Source organism: Acinonyx jubatus, chromosome D4 (genome assembly GCF_027475565.1).
Source record: "Acinonyx jubatus isolate Ajub_Pintada_27869175 chromosome D4, VMU_Ajub_asm_v1.0, whole genome shotgun sequence".
Classification (NCBI taxonomy): domain Eukaryota; kingdom Metazoa; phylum Chordata; class Mammalia; order Carnivora; family Felidae; genus Acinonyx; species Acinonyx jubatus.
This window is the reverse complement of record NC_069391.1, coordinates 81,799,937-81,819,772: the sequence shown is the minus strand read 5'-3', so window position 1 is coordinate 81,819,772 and position 19,836 is coordinate 81,799,937. Positions and strand designations below refer to the sequence as shown.

Genomic DNA, 19,836 nt, shown 5'->3' with positions numbered 1-19,836 from the left:
ACCCAAGCACCCCTTACCAGAAAGTTTTAGGGATTAGGTGAAGCAACCTTGAGGGTAAACACTGTAGAGCATATCTATACTTAGCATACTCTCAGTAATTAGAGATGGAATGGTTGATCAGTTTCTGATGTCATCTTGTGTTTATTTTTCTTTCATAAGGATAACTAAATAAATTCCTTGTGGTCAAAATCATGTCCTTAAATACAGTTCTCATTCTTGCCATATATGAGGACAGCCCCTGGCGATTTCCTGGACTCCGGTTACTTTGACCATTCTATCTCATGAATTCAGCTAGTGGGGGGGGTATCACAGAGCTGACTTTGAACAAATACACAGTTGAGAAAGTCCAAGGCTATGAAATGGGCTTCGTTTCCTCCTCCCTGCTTTCTTAGAAGTGACCAGCTTTGAGGGCACTGTGGGAACAGGACCACGGAGAGGCAGCGGTTGTGTTGATGATCCGTAACCAGCTTCAGACAGGTATCCAGTGCTTACGTGAGGCTGCTGGTGTTTATGACCCCAGTGAAACGTAGCTTGAGGAGTGAGTGTATGTGTGTGTGTTGGGGTGGGGGGGGGCGGTGCATGTGTGTCTTTGTCCATCCTTCTGGCTGGCAAGGCCGGCTAGCTGTTCTTAGGCTGATACTGTTGTATGTCAGAGAGATTTGGAAGAGATTCTAGTGTAAACTCATGATTAGTGTGTGAACAGAATATCTTCCTTTCAATTGAAATACATTCTTACTCTCTTCCACCCTCCACTTACATTTCAGCTTCCCATTCTCTTCCTCTGCATTGGTAACATTTTGAGGTCGATGATTCCTGATTCCTTATACGGTACAGTGTATACATTTCAGGTATTGAGTTTAATGAATTTTCACATGTGTATATACCTCTGTAACCAGCACCCGTATCAGGAAATGGAACACTTCCTTGTGCCCCTCTCCGTCAGTTGTCCCAAAGGTAACAATATGTTGACCTTCTACCACTAGAGATGGATTTGGGCTGTTCTTGAACGTCATAAAAATGGAATCACAGAGGATTTGTTCCTTTGTGTTTGGTTTCTTCCATGAGGTATCATCCTGTAACTCACTCATGTTGTTAAATAAATAATTCCATTGTATAACTTTATTCACCCATTCAACCGTTTATGGACATGTGGGTTGTTGCCAGTTAGGTGCTTTTACAAATAATATTGCAAGGAACATTCGTGTACATGTCTTTAGGAGACGTAAGCATGCATTTCTCTGGGGTATATACCCAGGAGTGGAGTTGCTCAACCACAGGGCATACATATATCTCCTTCTGGTAGACGCTGCCAGCATTTTTCCTAAGTTGTTGAACTAGTGGACACTGCTGAGTTTCTATACTTTGAAAGTCAAGTTTTCCTCTGCAGTATTTTTTTTCTGGGTTGGTGATGCTAGTAACTGTGAGATGTTGAGATATTTGTCAGTCCATCTAAGAGTATACATTTAGGGGCACCTGGGTGGCTCATTCAATTGAGCATCCCACTCTTGACTTTGGCTCAGGCCATGATCTCATAGTTCGTGGGCTCGAGCCCCGCTTATGGCTCTGCACTGACCACAGAGCCTGCTTGGGATTCTCTCTCTCCCTTTGTCCCTCTCCCCAACTCACATGCACTTCCTCCCTTCCTCCTTCCCTGTCTCTCCCTCTCACCAAAAATAAATAATAAAAGTATGTACACACACACGTTTGTATTTTAAATTCATTCAGTATGGATCCAGAGGTAGGTATTTGTCTTGCCATATGCTTGGGGCTTAATAGTGAAAAGCTGCCCCTAGGAATTAAAAGGAAACTATCTGTTGGTTTAAGAACATATAATATTAATCACAATAAAATTTAACTATTGAATAGAAATCTGCTTTTATGACTCAGGAGTGAGCTTGAATATCAACTATCTATGTGTAGTATTTAATTCATACCAGAGTGAAACCAGAAGGATGAATTGACTCAGGGACAGTCTCCTGAGTCCTGCCTCTGGCATTATTCATTTGCAGCGGGCTGAATTGCATTTTATGGCGGCTGTTTTCTCTCATTTATCCCTTTGAGAGGAAGCAGTAACTAAATATATTAAACACTGCTTGGAGTCCTCAGCACTGAGCATTTTAATTCTATCAAGAGTGTATCAGCAAATGATTGAAAAAGAATGGAAACTTAGGGCTTCAGTTTCTCAGTTCACCTAACCGTTAGTTCAAGAGATCAACCTGTGTGGTCTGGAGGGCACTTTAATAATAATGTCGATAAAAGAAAACAAATTGTCCAAATAAGTACTCAGAATCAGTGTAAAAAAGGCGTGCGTGGGTAGCTCAGTCAGTTGAGCATGTGACTTTGGCTCAGGTCATGATCTTGCAGTTCTTGAGTTCGAGCCCCGCTTCAGGCTGTATGCTCACAGCTCAGAGCCTGGAGCCTGCTTTGGATTCTGTGTCTCCCTCTCTCTCTGCTCCTCCCCCACTCATGCTCTGTCTCTCTCTCAAAAACAGATAAACGTTATCTTTTCTGTGTAGAAAAGGCTGTTAAGCTGGAGTTTCAAATAATAGAACTTTCTTCCATTTCAATGGAGCTGTGCTAGGCTTTTCAGTCATTCATCATTCATTCACACAGGGATTCACAACTACTTCTTGAGTCCTACGTACTAGGCCCTGTTCTAGGTACTAGGCATACAGTGGGAAGTAAAGCGAAGGCCTTGTTTTTGTGGTTGTGGAGCTGATTTTCTCGAGGACAAGAGGCAAGAAAACTATATAGGCAAATATGTCATTTGGTGCTCTAGAGGAAAATACAGACCACGTAAGGGGTATGGGAATGAGTGTAGGTTTGGTGTTGGGCATCGCTGTTGCTTTTTATAAGGGACGGTCAGGGAAAGCCTCTCAATGACATTTGTGCCGAGACCTGAAGGGATTGACGTCCACTGGAAAGAAGAGTAAGCCAGGAGGAGTGGGGAGCCTGCCTAGTGGGCTGAAAGACAGTAAGGGACCTCTGCAGTTGGAGGAAAGGCAGTGAGGGGGGCAATATGTGGAGGCGGGGTCAGAGGGACAGCAGAGACCCACATCACATAGAGTTCTACAGACCGTTGTAAGGACATTGGCTTTTTCTCTGAATGAGAACTCACTGAAGGGTTCTCTTCAAGTCTTCCCTTGAGGATTACCTTGAACTATGGTTGGTGAACTGACTGTAGAGGCAGGGATGGGAACAAAGAAATGAGTAAAGATAGCTGGTAAGTGTATTCAGGCAGGAACCAAAGGGCACAGGTGTTTGATTTTGTGCATTTACCACCATCTCTTTGCTTTACTGGTAAAGATTATCGTACTCGTCCAGATAAGGATGAACACAGTGTTGGCACATTTGAGCCACGTTAGTAATACTTTACTAATGCCCCAATTAGCAATATGCCGTGGCTCTTGGGAAGTTCTGTCGTTAATGCTCTTCTTTATCCAATAGCCGTGTCCTTCTGAAAGGTCTTCCTCTCTTCTCTCCTGTTTTTATTTAATGTTGTACCATTCTTTGAGCCACTCACGCTCAAACTTGTCACCTGTGACGTCTCCTTCCATAGTCTCCAAACACAGGGGTCAGATACTGTTGTTACCTGCCTGTCTTTCAAACCCATATCCTGTTTCTGCTTGAATTCAACTTGAGTTTAGACCCTCCTTTTCGTCTCACAGCTGGCCATCAGATTCCCCTTGTCCACTCCGTGGAAAGGGTAGCAGAGACAATGCAGGGTTTGTAGCGACGCCTTGATTCAGATTGGGCCATCTTGGTTCTTCCACGTACCTCTTGGGCATTTTGCAATTTTTGAACCTCAGTTGTCCCTCTACAGAATGAGCATAACAGTGTCTAATTGGTAGGATCACAGGGAGGATTACGGGGGACTGTGGACTGTTGAGAGTGCCCGGCAGGTCCGAGGAGTGGATTCTTTCCGCTTCCATCCTTCCAGCTGGCTCCATCCTTCAGCTGCCTGGCAGGGCCCAAAGCGTAGGTCTCATTGTCTTTCCTCTTGCCAGAAACCTTTCGTGGTTTCCTTTTGCCTCACAGGTTAAATATGGGCCCTTTTGCCTGGCATTCAGAGCCCCAGTTCTCTCCCCATGACTTCCGTTTCCAACTTTGCCCCCATTACGGTTCTTCTCCGTGTATTTCATGTAGAGCAAATTCACCATTTTTATTATCATGCTGTCACTTCTGTATGAGAACATCTTCACTCTGTTACCCTGTCTTGGGTCCTGTTGTCTTCACAGAGCTCACAATTGGAAATGGCTTGTCTCCGTCCTAAAACATCACTGCACTTGGAGGAGTCCGTGTGGTACCCCAGCTCTGGAGCCAGAAAAGCCAGATGCTTCTGTGTACTGTCATCCTGGGGATGTTGCCTAATTTCTGCATCTCGATTACCCTTGCAAAATGAGGACAATAATACCTCCTTGCTAGGGTTGTGGTGAGGACTAAGCAAGGGACTACATGTGAAGCAGTTTGAATAGTGTCTGACACTTGGGAAGCTTAAATCAGTTTCCATACAATTACAGGCATGAATAGCCAACATTATTGTATCATTAGGACCTGTATTTTATAGGGAACTCAAAATAAAAGCATTTTGAGATACAGTGGAGAAAGAGGCATGGACTAGGAACCGGAAGACCTGGTTCTAGTACTGGTTCCCATTACGAAATAAGCTGTGTGATGGCTAGTATGTCACTTAGCCTCTCTGGACCTTACATTCTTCAGCCGCGGAAAGAGAAGGATGAACAAAAATCTCTAAGCTTCCTTTCAGTTCAGATAGCCACGCGGATATCTGATAGCCACCTGCAATTCAAATCGACCCAAACGGAACTCTTAATTTCCACTTTTTGAAACACACTCCCTCCTTGTCTCCGTAAATGAATGATACTACCATCTATCGGTGTAAGAAACCTGTGGGTTGCCTTTGAATTGTCTGTTCCTTTCATCACCTACATCTCATCTATCTGCCTATCCTTTTGGTTCTACTTCCAGAACGGATCTGGGTTCCATCCCTCCGCTGCCTTTCTGCTTCCACTCTTGCCCTCTTTCAGCCTCGTTCCCACCGAGCCAAAGCGGTATTTAAAACCTCAACCAGATGATATCACTCTTCTGCTCTAAAGTCCCCGGTGGCTTTTCACCACCGGGGATGAGATCCAAACTCTTGTATGTCCTCCCACCACTCTCCCTCTTGTGCTCCAGCTGCCCTTTTCTCTTTTCCTGCCAGCTCCCCAAACTCACGTCTGCCTTGGGCTTGGCTGCCTCCTGTGCTTAGAATATTCATCCCCCAGATGTGGACGCAACTCGTTTCTTGGATTTAGAGCTCCGCCCTAATTGCCCCCCTTCCCGCTAGTGCCTTATCACACCATCGTGCGTTTGCCTGAGGTTTACCACTATCTGAAAATAGCTTATTTATCTCTCTCTGTCTTCGGTAGAAATGAAACGCCCTCATAGTAGGGCCTTTTTCCTAGCAGCGCATCGTACATAGTAAGAATGCAAAATAAAAATACATGAAGGAATAAGTATAAGCTCATTCTTAAGGAGCTATCACAGTTCATATTAAGCGGAGGATTGTGTTTGTAGTTTTCCAGTGTGAAAACTTTCCCTTCGTTTAATCTCTCCTACTGAATGAAGATGCCTGGGCACACATGCTTGTGCTAGAAATAGGACCGTGAAACAGTGTAACGACACATTGGTTTCTTCCCTGACCTAAATGGCTCTCAAATTTACCATTCTCTCCATCTCCTCTCCCATACTAACACCTTACTGCAAATACCATCTTCTGTGGCCTAGAGGACTGCCTCCCCTCCGGTCTTTTTCCTGTAGGTTCTAATCTCCCAACCATCCGGACTGCAGACAGCAGCCGGCGAGCTTTGCAGTCGTTGCCATACCCTTGCTTGAAATTTGAAAGCCGAAGTTTTCCATTGTTCTCGGGATGAAGGCCAGAATCCGCCCTGGTCCGCTACGTCCTGTAAGCCGGCCCTCAGTCTCCACCGCAGCCCACGCTCCCTCCCTCCCCTCCTGGTTCCCGCCTGCCACCAAGCTGGTACCGCTTCCTGGACGGGTTCACTACCCAGCACCCATGTGGTCTCCTTCAGAACTCGGGATATTGTCCCTTCCTCGGGGAAGCCCTCCCTGGTGAGGCCAAGCTCCACTCCCCCTCATGCAGCCCCCTATCATCCACGACGTCTCTTTCAGTGCTCTGGTTTTATAAGCGCACACTCTGGAATACGGTAGCCTTGTAAACACGCGTAGCCGCGAGCTCGCAGTTCAATAGCTAATTGCGGAAGAAACGTACTGAATAGTCGCCCGGCCGGTCCTCGCCCCTCCCCCTAGGGCTGCGCTGAGGCTGTTACGCATTAAGCAGGCGCCGCGGGGAGAGGAATCTCACCGCGCCTGCGCGAAAGGGCACGCATGCGCAAAAGAACGAGCCCGCTGACAGATTGGCGGCGGCAGCGGCGGCGGCGGCCCTGGCCCTGGCCCTGGCCCTGGCCCTGGACTGCGGGGAATGGGAGTCCTAGGTCTCTGAGCGCCGCCCCCGCCTCCCTGCCCCCGACATGGCTCAGGAGAAGATGGAGCTAGACCTGGAGCTGCCTCCGGGTACTGGCGGGAGCCCGGCGGAGGGCGGCGGCACTAGCGCCGGCGGGGGCCTCAGGAGGTCTAACAGCGCCCCCCTGATCCACGGCCTCAGTGACACTTCGCCGGTGTTCCAGGCCGAGGCGCCGAGCGCCAGGCGGAACAGCACAACGTTCCCGAACCGCCACGGCCTGCTGCTGCCGGCCTCCCCCGTCCGCATGCACAGCAGCCGCTTGCACCAGATCAAACAGGAGGAAGGCATGGACTTGATCAACCGAGAGACGGTCCACGAGCGCGAGGTGCAGAACGCAATGCAGATAAGCCACTCCTGGGAGGAAAGTTTCAGCCTGAGTGACAACGATGTGGAGAAGTCCGCCTCCCCGAAGCGCATCGATTTCATTCCGGTGTCACCAGCACCCTCACCCACCCGGGGGATTGGGAAGCAGTGTTTCTCACCATCCTTGCAAAGTTTTGTGAGTAGCAATGGATTGCCTCCAAGTCCTATTCCCAGCCCAACGACTCGATTTACCACCCGGAGAAGCCAGAGTCCCATCAACTGCATTAGACCAAGCGTTCTTGGACCATTGAAAAGAAAATGTGAAATGGAAACTGAGTATCAGCCAAAGAGATTTTTCCAGGGCATCACCAACATGCTTTCTTCTGACGTTGCACAGCTGTCAGATCCCGGTGTGTGTGTACCTTCTGATACCCTTGATGGAAACAGTAGCAGTGCCGGATCTTCTTGTAACTCACCAGCGAAAGTCAGCACTACCACCGACTCTCCTGTGTCGCCTGCCCAAGCGGCCTCTCCATTTATTCCAGTAGATGAACTTTCATCTAAGTGATTCACCCACCCATCTGAGACTCGGGGTGTTTTTTTTTGCAATGGAGAGAAAAATCAAGTTGGAGCAAGCACTGAACTTTGTCAATTAATTTGAGGCTCTTTCCTATCTGACCCTTTTCCTTTTTTTGGAATTTCCTGAAATGTTGTTATTCTAGAGAACTTTTATGTCAGGTTCCTGCGGGATGCCCTTGAATTCAGTGTAGTAATATTTTCAGACGTTTTCCCAATAAGTGTGTTGAAGCATACGTCTTTATGCTGCTAATATGTTTAAATACATATGTTATCCCTTGATTTTTTAAAATAATTGAGAGCTCTATTTATTTATGGGATTAAGTTCTGATGCAAATATAAATGTTGAATTAATCAGCATAGTAAACTGATGTTTTAGAATTCCATATTTCATGCCCACACTAATTTTTAATATTACTTTTCAGTGATTGCTGATTTCTATTTGAAGAATAACTTACGTATTTACAGCAGTTTTTTAAAAAGAATGTTAGTTATAACACATCAACCCAGTGGTGTCTCTTTTACCCAGGAGTCCTTGGATATTTAATTTTCTGGGTACATAAGTGGCTGGGAGGGGGAATGATGAGCAAAATATAAAAGCTTGCAACAAGTCTTTTAAAATTATATAATAGTAAACATTTAAGAAAAGCATTTTCTAATGAAATTTTAATGGAAATTCTAATTAGTCATGCAAATATCGCTACAGAAAGGTTAAAAAAAAATTTTTTTTTTTTTTTTTTTAGACCAGAAAGTGCATTCTCTCGGGTATAATCCTGAAGTGACACGGGCCAGTGCCTTGCAGTCTCAGCCCACTGTACATAGGCTGAGACCAGGTTCTTTTACCACTGCAAACTTAAAAGTTTTTCAAACATAGACAATGTGGGAAGCTCTGTTGGACTTCACCAGGGTCCCCAGGCAGATAAAAGTCTCTCGTTGATTGACACGCTTTAAAATATCCAGTTGTGCCTCAGTGAAAATCCTTGCCACCAAGGAGCCAGAGCAACTTTTGGCCACCTTTCTGTCCTGCCCATCTGTCACCTTCCGGGTTTTCCCTGGCTCAGGAGGGAAGCAGCTGTTTCCTTGCCAACAGGTCCTTCCCCCCCCCCCCCCCCACCTCCCAACGAACTAGGGCATCATCGGTTAGACAGAGGTACAGTGTAACTTGGATTTCTGACAGTGAGCAACCACAGAAGTGTGGAGTCATGTCAGGAACCTCTAGTTAAAGCTGTAGCTGGAGTCGACTGCCTTGGGATTGCCGATTGATTCAGGGTCAGTGACGTGCAAGAGAAAAATCAGTGGAGGGTCACGTAGGTAAATCATTGCTTAACTTAGGTTTCGTTTAGGTAGAGTTCTGAAATGTTCTTTTCCTTGCCTTGTTACAACTAAGACAAAATACGGAAATATTTAATAACAAACGTTTCTATATTCTACTTCCTATATCTTCCTTTACTGGATAGATAGAAAGAATGGCAGCAAAAGGAGAAGGGGAAAAAATAAAAGAGAGGCCAATACAAAAAGCTCCGACTTTCTTTAAGTTAACTGCTTACAGAGACTTAACGATTGTGTGGAATTTTTACAGCTATGAGAATAAATGGAACTGGTCAACTTTTGAAAGTTGCCTTAAGAATTCAGTGAAATTATGTCAAGGGTAAGATTGTTTATATAGGCTTAAAATTCTCTGTTCTGGGTAATGGTTCACATGCTTCAGTCTTGACCTTGTTCCTCAAATTCAAACCTATATATCCAGCTTCCTGTTGGGTACCTTAACCTGCTTCCAGAGGTACTTTAACCTCAGCATCTCCAAAACAAAATTTATCATCTTCTCATTGAACCTGTTCTTGAATTACCTAAATTGATGTCCTCACTCTCTGATTTTCCAAACTAGAAACCATGAGAAGCATTTTTGACTTTCTCTTTTTCCTGTCACATCCAGCTTCATCACTTAAGTTCTGTTTACTGAAATGAATCTCCAGCCTCTCCTCTTCTCTATTTCTTTTGCCTCTGAGCTTATGTTCCAGCCTAAGGTGGTCTCACCCATTTTCTCACCCTCCTTTTGACCCAGTCTCCACACGGCCTCTGAAGTGATCTTTGTCAAGTAGAAAACTTGCTTTGTTTTCACCTTCCTGCTTGAAAACTTCCTTTGCTTCCCCATTTCCCACAGTTTAGGGAATGCTTTCTCTAGCCTGGCATGTAATAAGGTCCTTCATGAACTGGCCATCCTGGAAAACCACTGTACAACTCTGCTTATCCTATCCCAATACACATCCTTCCTTCTCACTCTGCAAACACTAGACTACTTGATGGTCCTTAAATACGCCATGTACTTTCATGTGTTTGTGCCTTTGGATGGATTGTTCCTTCTCTTTAAAATGCCATTCCTATCCTTTTCAGCCAGGCAAATGCTTTGGTTCTTTTTATTGCCTGTTAATTTTAACTATGGAAGAATGTATACCTGCTGATTATAAAAATATTTAAACAATGCAGTTATCTGTGGAGTAAAAAAATGGAAGTCTGCCGTTTATTATGTAAAATTCATCTTCCCTTCCCCTAGGTAATTTCTGTTAATTCAGTATATATTGTACAAGGTGTTTTATGCCTCATTTCCACATATATATGTATATAAATTCAGGAAACCAACATGTCATTGACCTCTCTTTTCCTTTCTTTCCTCCTGTTTTCACCAAGTCTTAACTGATTTTCTCTTCCAGAATCTGTCTGGACTGCCACCCTGACCTAGGCTTCCATCATTTTCCTCTTAGACTTCCCAAGTAGCCTCCTAATTCCCACTTGTCCCTACACCACTCACTCTGGTTGGCTCTCCATTCGTTCTCCATACAGCAAGCAACTACAGTAATCCTTTTAAAATTGCACATGTGATCCTTCCATCCCCTAGCTTAAAGCTTTTCATTTGCTTCCTGGTGTACCAAATTGTATTGATTCTGGCCTAGGAGGCCCTAAGGGATCTGACCCTTGGTGCTCTGTCCCCTTGTTTTCTGTACCCCATTCTCACTGGCCTGCTTTCTTGTTAAAGACAGCATCTTCTCTGCTATTTTATGGTCCTTTTGCCAAATCGTTTTTTCTGAAAGTATAGGGAAACCTTCATTTCTCTAAGCTTATTTTTCTATATGGTTGGTAAATTTTAAATCAGATGTAGCTCTAAGAGTTTATAGAGACCATTTACATGATCACATTCTTGTTCGTAACGTTAGTCATTACTTTGTAAAATGTGAGGACTTAGCTCATGTAAGAATTATCCTTCAAAGAAACATTTTTAAGGTATTAGTATTGCTGTGCTATAAACTTTGTGCTCGAAGTCCCAAAGCACCTATCCACATTTAGTTAAAGTTCAGTTTTATGTAAGAAACGTCTGTGGTATAGTTCCCTTTATTATATTTGTGAAAAACAATGAAAATGGAAAAAATAATGAACGGTCACCAAATACACAGATGTTGGGTGTCCCAACCTATAAACGTACTTAAAAGATTGCTTATAATCAAGAATAATCTGTATCACGTTGCGTTCCACTGATTCACATTTATTACATTAGGTCAACAGGTCACACTCCTACAGCAAGAGACCACTCTTAGATATTTGGCAGTAAGGTGGGAGAAGGTGTCAAGGCTTATAAGGGAAACAGAGTTAGGGATTTTTTTTTTTTTTTTTTTTTTTTTGTATAGCCATCTTTATGGAGGAGTAGGACACGTTTGAAGACCCAAGAGAGAGGTGGGAGACGGGAATAGTTGCCAGAACAACAAACCAAGGAAGATGTAACTTCTATTTCCTGAGTAGCATCAGTGAATAGAAGAAGGGGTTGGCCTGAGAAAGGAGGTCCAAAGGCAGAAAGGAGAGCAGAAAGGCTAGGCAAAGATACCAGTACCTGCGGAATTGATTTGCTATTGCAGAAGTTTATGGGTGGGGAAGAAGGTGTCTGAAAAGCAGAAAGAACTTGTATCTGATTGCTTCTTTTTTTCCAGTTATCAAGTAGTCTAGGATATTCAGGGGCGGGCGGGAGTAGATTCAGAAGCTTGAGCAAAGGAAAGATTTAATGTTGCCTCTGTGAAATTCCATAAAGCAGTGACTTAAGGTCAAGAGGAAGGTTTATGAGGCCACATTGGATGGCTGGTTGCAGTTGGATGGCAGGTGCAAAAGAAATGGATTGGATTGACCTAGGTTTGGGCATTGGTTAAGTAGATCTGGGTTGAGTCCAGTGTTTGAAGCAACTAAAGCTTCTGCTAAGAGTGTAGCTGAATTGCTGGCCGGGGCCTTGAGGATGGTAAGAGAAGTCAGCAGTGGGTGATGGATGAGGCCCCTCTCTTCACGGCCTTGCTTACGATCAGCCGTGGCAGTGCACACAGAGAATCGGACCTCACTGCAGAACTCTCGCTTCAGCTTGGCCCATATTTTTCACGGCTCATTTTGTTTTGTTAGAGAATCGATCGTAAATCAGCAAGGCTTGAGTTGCACTTACAAAAATAAATAAATAAACGATTTAAGTCACATTGCTCACTGTAGCCAGGCCGGCTCTTTATTCCTCCCCTAACTTGGCATCCAAGTAGAAAATTTTCTTAAAAGCTGAAATGACATATATATATACATACACACACACACACACACACACACACACACACACAAAATTGTATATAAGGTACTTGCTATGTGGCAGGCACTATTCTAGGTACTAAACAAATCTATTTCATTTACTCCTTATCACTATCATCTGAGAAAAATGCTGTTATCCTCGTTTTACAAATGAGGAAGAGAGGTTAGTGCTCAGGTTTCTAAATGTGGGAGGTAGGCAGCGTATAGTCGCAGTTAAGAGCACAGGCTGTGGAGCCCAGTGGCGGTGGTGAGGATTAAATGGGTCCGTATATCTAAAGTGGAGCAGTGCTGGGCAGTTTCTTTAGAAGTGTCAGCTGTCATTATCCCCGTGGCTGTGGTGGTTGTCCTGATTGTCATCTAGAGAGGATGTGCCAAGGAAGCTTTTCTTGACCACCCTTGCCTGGTGAAACTCCTGCATTCACACCGGTAACAGTATGCTCTCTATTCAGGGCATCCCATCCTTTTATGAGCTGAGTGTTTTCCATGTTGGAGAGTCTTTCTCATAACCACCATGTTCCTTTGTAACTTTCACCGTTCAATTCAAGGCTGTGGCTCTGGAAAAGGCAGAACAAGCCTTATCTCTCTTTTTTAGGCGATAGCCCTTCCTTGACAGATCAGAAACACTGATCCTCTGTAATTACCTTCTCTTGCTTCTGGATTTGAGAAATCTTGAGCAGTTTTTTCAGTGTATTCCCCACCCCTGGGAAATAGGGCTAGCATCCTTTACAGCGAAGATTTTCGCAAGATTGTGATCCCTTCAGTACTGCTTGCCTTCCCCAGTGGGGAAATGGAAGATGGCCTGCTAACATGAGCCATCGCCTGTAATGATAATTAATAAGAATTAGCACTCATTTATTGAGTGCTAAATTGAGCCCCTAGACACTATTTCCAGTGCTTTGTATGTATGTTTCATACATGAGATGAGAGAAACAAGTACATTTTCTCAAGCCTATATTCTTTTTTTTTTTTTTCCTTTTGAATTTAGGTCTTTTTTTGTTTTTTTCTTACGTACAGAATTTTTCCTTACTTGAGATAAAGCACGTTTCCAGCTGGCTAGCACTGTCCCTTGTATGTTGAATCAAATGATATGTTGATGTAAAATGATGGCTTTAGACGTTGTTATCATAGTCGAGGATGCTCAGAATTGTTTTCTTTAGTAATAGTTAAAAGTAAATTAGTATAGAAAGAAATTAGGATTTACATATTTCTTAACTGATTTGCTATTTGAAATAGGAAACCCCAAACCAAAATAAATTTTAGACTGCTTCCTTAAACACACACACACACATTTGTATATACACTCTCTCTTATATATATATATATATATATATATATATATATATATATATATATGTATATATGCTTTGTTATATTTGAATTATACAGTATCTTTGGTTGTCCTTAGATTATCATTCCTAGGTCAACAAAAGCAAGACCATTTTGATGCCCCCCCCCAAATTAGCCCTGTAGGTTAGAAATGTGTATTTTTTCCTTTTGTAAATTGAAATATAATTAACATACAGTGCTATAGTAGTTTCAGGGACACAATATAATGATTCAACCATTCTATATATTAGTGCTCTTCGAGATTAGCGTGCTCTTAATCCCTTTTACCTGTTTCACCCATCCCCCACCCACCGCCTTCCTGGGAGCCACCAGTTTGTTCTTTGTATTTAAGAGTCTGGTTTTTGTGTTGGTTTCTTTGGGTGTTTTCTTTCTTAAATAACACATAGGAGTGAAATCATATGTTATTTGTCTCTGGCTTATTTCACTTAGTCTTATACCTTCTAGGTCCATCCATGTTGTTGCAAATGCAAGATCTCCTTCATTTTTATGGCGGAGTAATATTCCATTGTACATACCACATCGCCCTCACCCGTTCTTCTGTCGACGGATACTTGAGGTGTTTCCACCTCTTGACTTTTGTAAATAATGCGGCAATAAACACGGGGGTACGTATATTCTTTTGAATTCGTGTTTTTTTTTCTTGGGGCAGCTACACAGTAGGGGAAACCCTGGATTATAATTCTCATTTAAAATTTTTGAGGAACTTCCATACTGTTTTCCACAGTGACTGCACCAGTTTGCATTCCCAGCAACAGCGCTCACGGGTTCCTGTTTCTCCACATCCTCACCGACATGATTTCTTGTCTTTTTGAGTGGAGCCATTCTGTTGAGGCGATACCTCCTCATGGTGTTGGTTTACTCTTCCCTGATAATTAGTGATGTTGAGCATCTTTTCACGTGTCTGTTGGCCATCTCTATGTCAGCTTGGGGAAGACATCTATTCAGGTCCTTTGCCCGTTTTTAAATCCGATTGTATGTTATTTTGGTGTCGCGTTGTATGAGTTCTTTATGTATTTTGGATATTAACCCTTACCAGATACATCATTTGCAAACCACAAAACTCCCAGAAGGCCCCATAGGCAGTGATCTCTTTGACATGGGCCATAGGAACATTTTTATGTGTCTCCTCAGGCAAGAGAAACAAAAGCAAAAATAAACTGTCAGGACCATACCAAAATAAAAAGCTTTTTGCACAGCAAAGGAAGCTGTCAACAAAATGACAAGGCAACCTACTGAATGGGGGAAAATGTATCTTTTTTTAGAGGAAAAGTAAGCAGGATTCAAAGGAGGATCCAAAACCTTTTATTGCCTAATAACAAGCTTGCCTTCTTTCTCCACAAGAATTCTCCCCAGAGGGCAGACATTTAAATTGAGAACAATTGAGCAATCTCTGAGAAACTTTATTATTTTTTTTTAACTTCACCTCATAGAAAATCAGTGCTGAATGAAAGGACCCCAAAAGGAAAACTTGCCTTTCAATACATTTTCGAATTTGTGCTTAGACTTCACATTTTGTGGTGACATGTCCCTACGTTAGACATTTTGAATTTTTTTAACGTTTATTCATTTTTGAGAGAGAGACAAAGCATGATCGGGGGAGGGGCAGAAAGAGAGGGAGAGACAGAATCCGAAGCAGGCTCCAGGCTCTGAGCTGCCAGCACAGAGCCCCAGGTGGGGCTCGAACTCACAAACTGTGAGATTGTGACCTGAGCTTAAGTCAGATGCTTAACCCACTGAGCCACCCAGGCGCCCCTCTTTATTTTTTTTGTTTATTTATTTTTGAGAGAGAGAGAGAGAGATTGAGAGCCAGGGAGGTGCAGACAGAAAGAGATGTAAAATCCAAAGCAGGCTGCAGCCTCTGAGCTGTCAGCATAGAGCCCCATGCGGGGCTTGAACTCAAACCGTGAGATCATGACCTGAGCCGAGGTCGGATGCTTAGCCAAGTGAGCCACCCAGGCGCCCCTAAACATTTTGAAATAAACCATTGAAAGGCATAGTTTGTTCTAAAGGATTAGTTGTCATTTTAGAAGTTCAGCAAATCTTTTTTTTTTTTTTTTAATGTTTATTTACGTTTGAGAGAGAGAAAGAGCATGCTTGTGTGAGCAGGGGATGGGACAGAGAGAGACAGAGACAGAATCCAAAGCAGGCTCCAGGCTCTGAGCTGTCAGCACAGAGCCCGATGTGGGGCTCAAACTCAGGAACAGTGAGTTCATGGCCCGAGCTGGAGTTGGATGCTCCACCGACCAAGCCACTTGGGTGTCCCAGAAGTTCAACAAATCTCTGAAAACACTTCAGAAGTGACTTTTGGTCCTATAGCTTGATTGTGAAGATAATTTTGTAACAGAGAATATAGACAGATAACATCAAATACTCAAGTTTTGTGTATGTCCAGCCTAACGCACACAGCACATGCACACATTCACGTGTTCGGAAGCACGCACACCTGACCTGCTTCATGACCCTTGACCTGTGTGCCTGGAGCCATATTTAGCTTTCTTCCCATTTTAGATTACCTCTCGTTTCCCCCTCCTATTTCCAAGTGCTACCCTACAAGAGAAGTAACCTCTCTGTGCCTGAAATCAAGTTCTCTTTCATGGACGTCTGCAAGAAGTGCTTAGGGAGATGGAAAATCCCTCCTTAACAAAAAACCTAGGACTGAAACCAGAAAACAGAGAACCTCATTGCGTTTATGGACCTGCGAAAGTTCGGCTCTGTATCAGTGCCAGGGATGTTCTGGGTTGTTTCCAGTTGCCTACAATGGTCTTCCAAGCCAAACTAACATCTAGGGCTTGGCTCACAAAGGCATGTTGTGAAAGAAGACGATTGAGAAAGATCTTTTGTGCCTTCTGAAAGTAGAGTGGTTGGTTGAGGTAACCATTCCTGTGATTCGGGCGGTCCCTCCCCCTCGCTTTAAGGAGAAGGAACAGTTTTGCTGTTGGAATGCCGGGAGGATGATGGGAATTCTAGAATGCCAGGTGGCCATGGAGCGTTGGTATCTTCCGAACGGGAAAACGGGATATTTGGGAGGGAGTGCGAGTGAAAGGTGGTGGGTGGGTCGGGTATTTCTGTTGGCACGTGAGCCCTCTCTTGGACTCTTGCGAGCTCCTTGTTGACTGGAGAGCGACCTTCACGGTGGTTTTCTTTGTGGACCTTTGTTGAGTCTTTGCTCCACTCCTTGGGGGATTTGGAGTTGAATCAGGATCTGGTTTATGAATTTTTTCAAGCGTCTTTCTTGAATGTTCTCTTCTTTTGAGTCTTCTGGGGGAAAAAAAAACAACAGTAAATGCTAATAATAAGAATGATCCTTGTCAGGTTTCTTTGAGTCAAGAATTACAGTTCTTGGGGCTCCTGGGTGGCTCGGTCGGTTACGCGTCCAACTTTGGCTCAGGTCATGATCTCGCGGTTCGTGGGTTCGAGCCCCGCATCGGGCTCTGTGCTGACAGCTCGGAACCCGGAGCCTGCTTTGGATTCTGTGTCTCCCTCTCTCCCTCTCTCTCGGCCCCTCCCCCACTCACACTCTGTCTCTCTCTTAAAAATAAATAAACATTAAAAAAAAAAAAAAGAATTCCACTTCTTGCTGCGCTTTACCGTGCCAATTTCTACTGGGTTTCTAACTCTGAATTAAAATTCTATACCCGTCTATATAGTCTTCCTCAAGGCCCCATTTTACCACACTGCTTGCTACGAGGTATTTCTGAAATGCAGCATGAAATGCTACCCTCCAACTACAGGATTAAATCAAATTATGCAGCGGGAGTGTAAGGAGACCTCCCCACCTCCATGTATCCCCTGAATTCCAGGACTCTAGCTACACTGAGCTTGCCTGAGGCCCCCCGGGGCTTCGCGTTCCCATCTGCTGCCTGTGTTGTAGCAAGCTGTGTCCTCTGCTGAAAGTGGCTCTTACTCCCTTCTTCTTCTACAGTCTGTACCAACCTTCTTTCATTAACCCCTTCAAAACTTAGTCCAAGAGGTACATGTTCTGGAAAGCCTTTCCTGATGGCCCCCGCCTCTCCAGCCCTGGTCAGTGAGATGGCTTTCTTCTCTGATCCTTTTCTACCTGGTGTTTCCTTCTGTGAAGTCCATTAACAGGTTGCCTCGTATTTGTGTGGTTTCTTGTCTCTCTGCCATGTGCAGAAACAAAGCCTCAGCCTTTTATTTTTGTCCTTACTACCTGTGCAGAGCACATTTTAGTTGCTGAAACTTACACTGAATGGATGATTAACGGATGGATAAATGGATGAACGAATGGTACAGACTATTTTTAAGGAATCCGGCCGTGTGGCCGAACTCTTTATGGTTTGCTAAGAGACTAGAAATTCACTTTTTGAGCGCCTTTGACTTGAGCACCTATCACGTGCTTCACGCTGGCTAGCCTCTTAGAATACATCAGTGGACGAAACAGAGACTCAGGCCCCTGTAGAGCACACGTTCTGTTTACATTCTAACAGGATAGAGGGAAAGGTGACCACAAACATAGTAAGTACATAATATATAGAGTGACCTCAGTACGGAGGTCAGGGCGGCTGGAGAAGAGTTACTGAAGGGAAGGATAGTCGGAGGGGCTTAGAGAGGTGCGCAGGAGGAGGGATTGTTGCAAATGTACGTGATGTAGGGTCTCGTGCACCGTGGGAAAACATTGGCTTTGATTATGAGAGATGGAGAGCCGTTGTGGAACTTGGTGCATACAATGGACATGATCTGTCCTAAGTTTTTTTTTTTTTAAGTATGAAATTTATTGTCAAATTTGTTTCCATATAACACCCAGGGCTCATCCCAACAGGTGCCCTCCTCGGTGTCCATCACCCACCCTCCCCTCCCTCCCGCCCCCCATCAGTCCTCACTTTATTCTCAGAGTTTAAGAGTCTCTTATGGTTTGGCTCCCTCCCTGTTTTTTTTTCCTCCCCCTCCCCCATGGTCTTCTGTTAAGTTTCTCAGGATCCACATAAAAGGACCACACTTGCTGGGTTGACAGTAGGCTCTGAGAGGCAGGCGTAGAAGCAGGGGCACCTGTCAGGAGGCTTTCTGACAGTCCAATAAGAGATAGTGATGGCTTGGTTGAAGGTGGTCGCGTTGGAGGTGGGGAGAAGTGGTTAAACTCTATATTTTGAAGGTAGAGCCAACAGATTTGAGATGGTCACATGATAATTCCAAGGTTTGGGGCCTGAGGAACTGGGGGAATAGAGCAGCCATCATCGCCTGAGATGTGGAAATCTATGAGTACAGTCAGATTTTTTTTTTTTTTTTTTTTGGCTGGGTTTGTGGACCTAGGGGGCATCAGTTCCTCCATTTTGGATGTTAGGCACATGATCCTTTTTAGACATTCAAGTGGAGCTATCAGGTGAGCAGTGAGATATCTGAGTCTGCAGTTCATGAGAGGGGGCTGGGTTGGAAATACACACTTGGGAGTCCTCTGCCTGTGGAAGGTGTTTAAAATCAAGAGCACCCTTGAGATCCCTAAGGGTCAGTCACATGGAAGGCAGCTACGCTCACCACTGTGCCACCAACGCAAGGGTCAGTCACATGACTGTGTGCCAAGAATAGAAGAGTAAGAAATGAACCTTGGAGCACTCTGTGACGTCAAGAGGTCAGGAAGAGGAATGAGAAGGAGCAACCAGGGAGGTAGGAAGGCGAAGACAGTATGGTGTCCTGGAAACTTGGGTGAAGAAAAGTGTGAAAGGTGATGGAGCCGTCTGGGACGCCCATCGCAGCTGATCTGACAAGGAAGACTGATGGCTGAGTGCCGATTTGGTAACATGTATATTAGGGCGGCCTCCCAAAGAGTCCTTGCCTTAGAGTGGTGGTGTAGAAGCCCCATCAGAGTAGCAGGAGCCAAATGGGAGTGAACCACATGGCTCAAGAAAGAGATCGGATCCTTGAGGATAAAGACGAGCCAAAGTAAGGGTCATCCTTCCGCTCTTTCTTATTGGGAAACTGTTTTTAAGCGTTTCCCAGGAAGTGTCTTTACCTATATATGATTATAGTCTGGGGGGAAAAACAACAAGGCCAAGTCACAATTTCTTGACTTGTTTGTTTGTTTTGCATTATTGTGGGGGGGGGGAGAAGATCTGTAAATGTTTTGACCCCACACATGACTAAACTGCAAAAGCTAAAGGCTTAACTGATGGGCTTCCTTCATGAATTCATCGGATTTCGTTTTATTCCCTTGTCGTCTATTTTTGATGGCTTTTTTCCACTTATAAACTGAAATTGAGTTCCACATCCGTGACACAATCACCTCTGTGAGTTTGGCCCAGTTTCTTAACCCAGAGACATGTTCCTCTTCAGTGAGTGCTGTTATTTATATTTATTTTATTTATTTATTTTTAAGTAGTTCATTGTCCTCTTAGATTTTATTCAGGGACCGATTTTTTTTTTTCCTTACTCCTTTTCAAAATTCTTGCCGAACGGTGGGAGAGGACAGCGCCAGTAATGATAAGGAAGAAAGAATGCCTTCCTCACGTGGAATGGCT

General features: G+C 44.2%; 2 protein-coding genes across 4 annotated transcripts in view; both read left to right on the top strand.

The window, feature by feature from the left end:
* Positions 1-19,836, top strand: part of PIP5K1B (phosphatidylinositol-4-phosphate 5-kinase type 1 beta) — a 311,282-nt gene that overhangs the window by 73,658 nt on the left and 217,788 nt on the right. The gene's annotated exons all lie outside the window — the stretch shown is intronic.
* Positions 6,461-9,034, top strand: PABIR1 (PP2A Aalpha (PPP2R1A) and B55A (PPP2R2A) interacting phosphatase regulator 1). Its single transcript, XM_015064506.3, has one exon. It carries the CDS (start codon positions 6,549-6,551, stop codon positions 7,410-7,412), a length of 864 nt encoding a protein of 287 aa, XP_014919992.1. The 5' UTR covers positions 6,461-6,548; the 3' UTR covers positions 7,413-9,034.

What these genes read in the sequence shown, in the direction of transcription:
- PABIR1 (XM_015064506.3), top strand. Translation starts at nt 6,549, where the DNA reads ATGGCTCAGGAGAAGATGGAGCTAGACCTGGAGCTGCCTCCGGGTACT.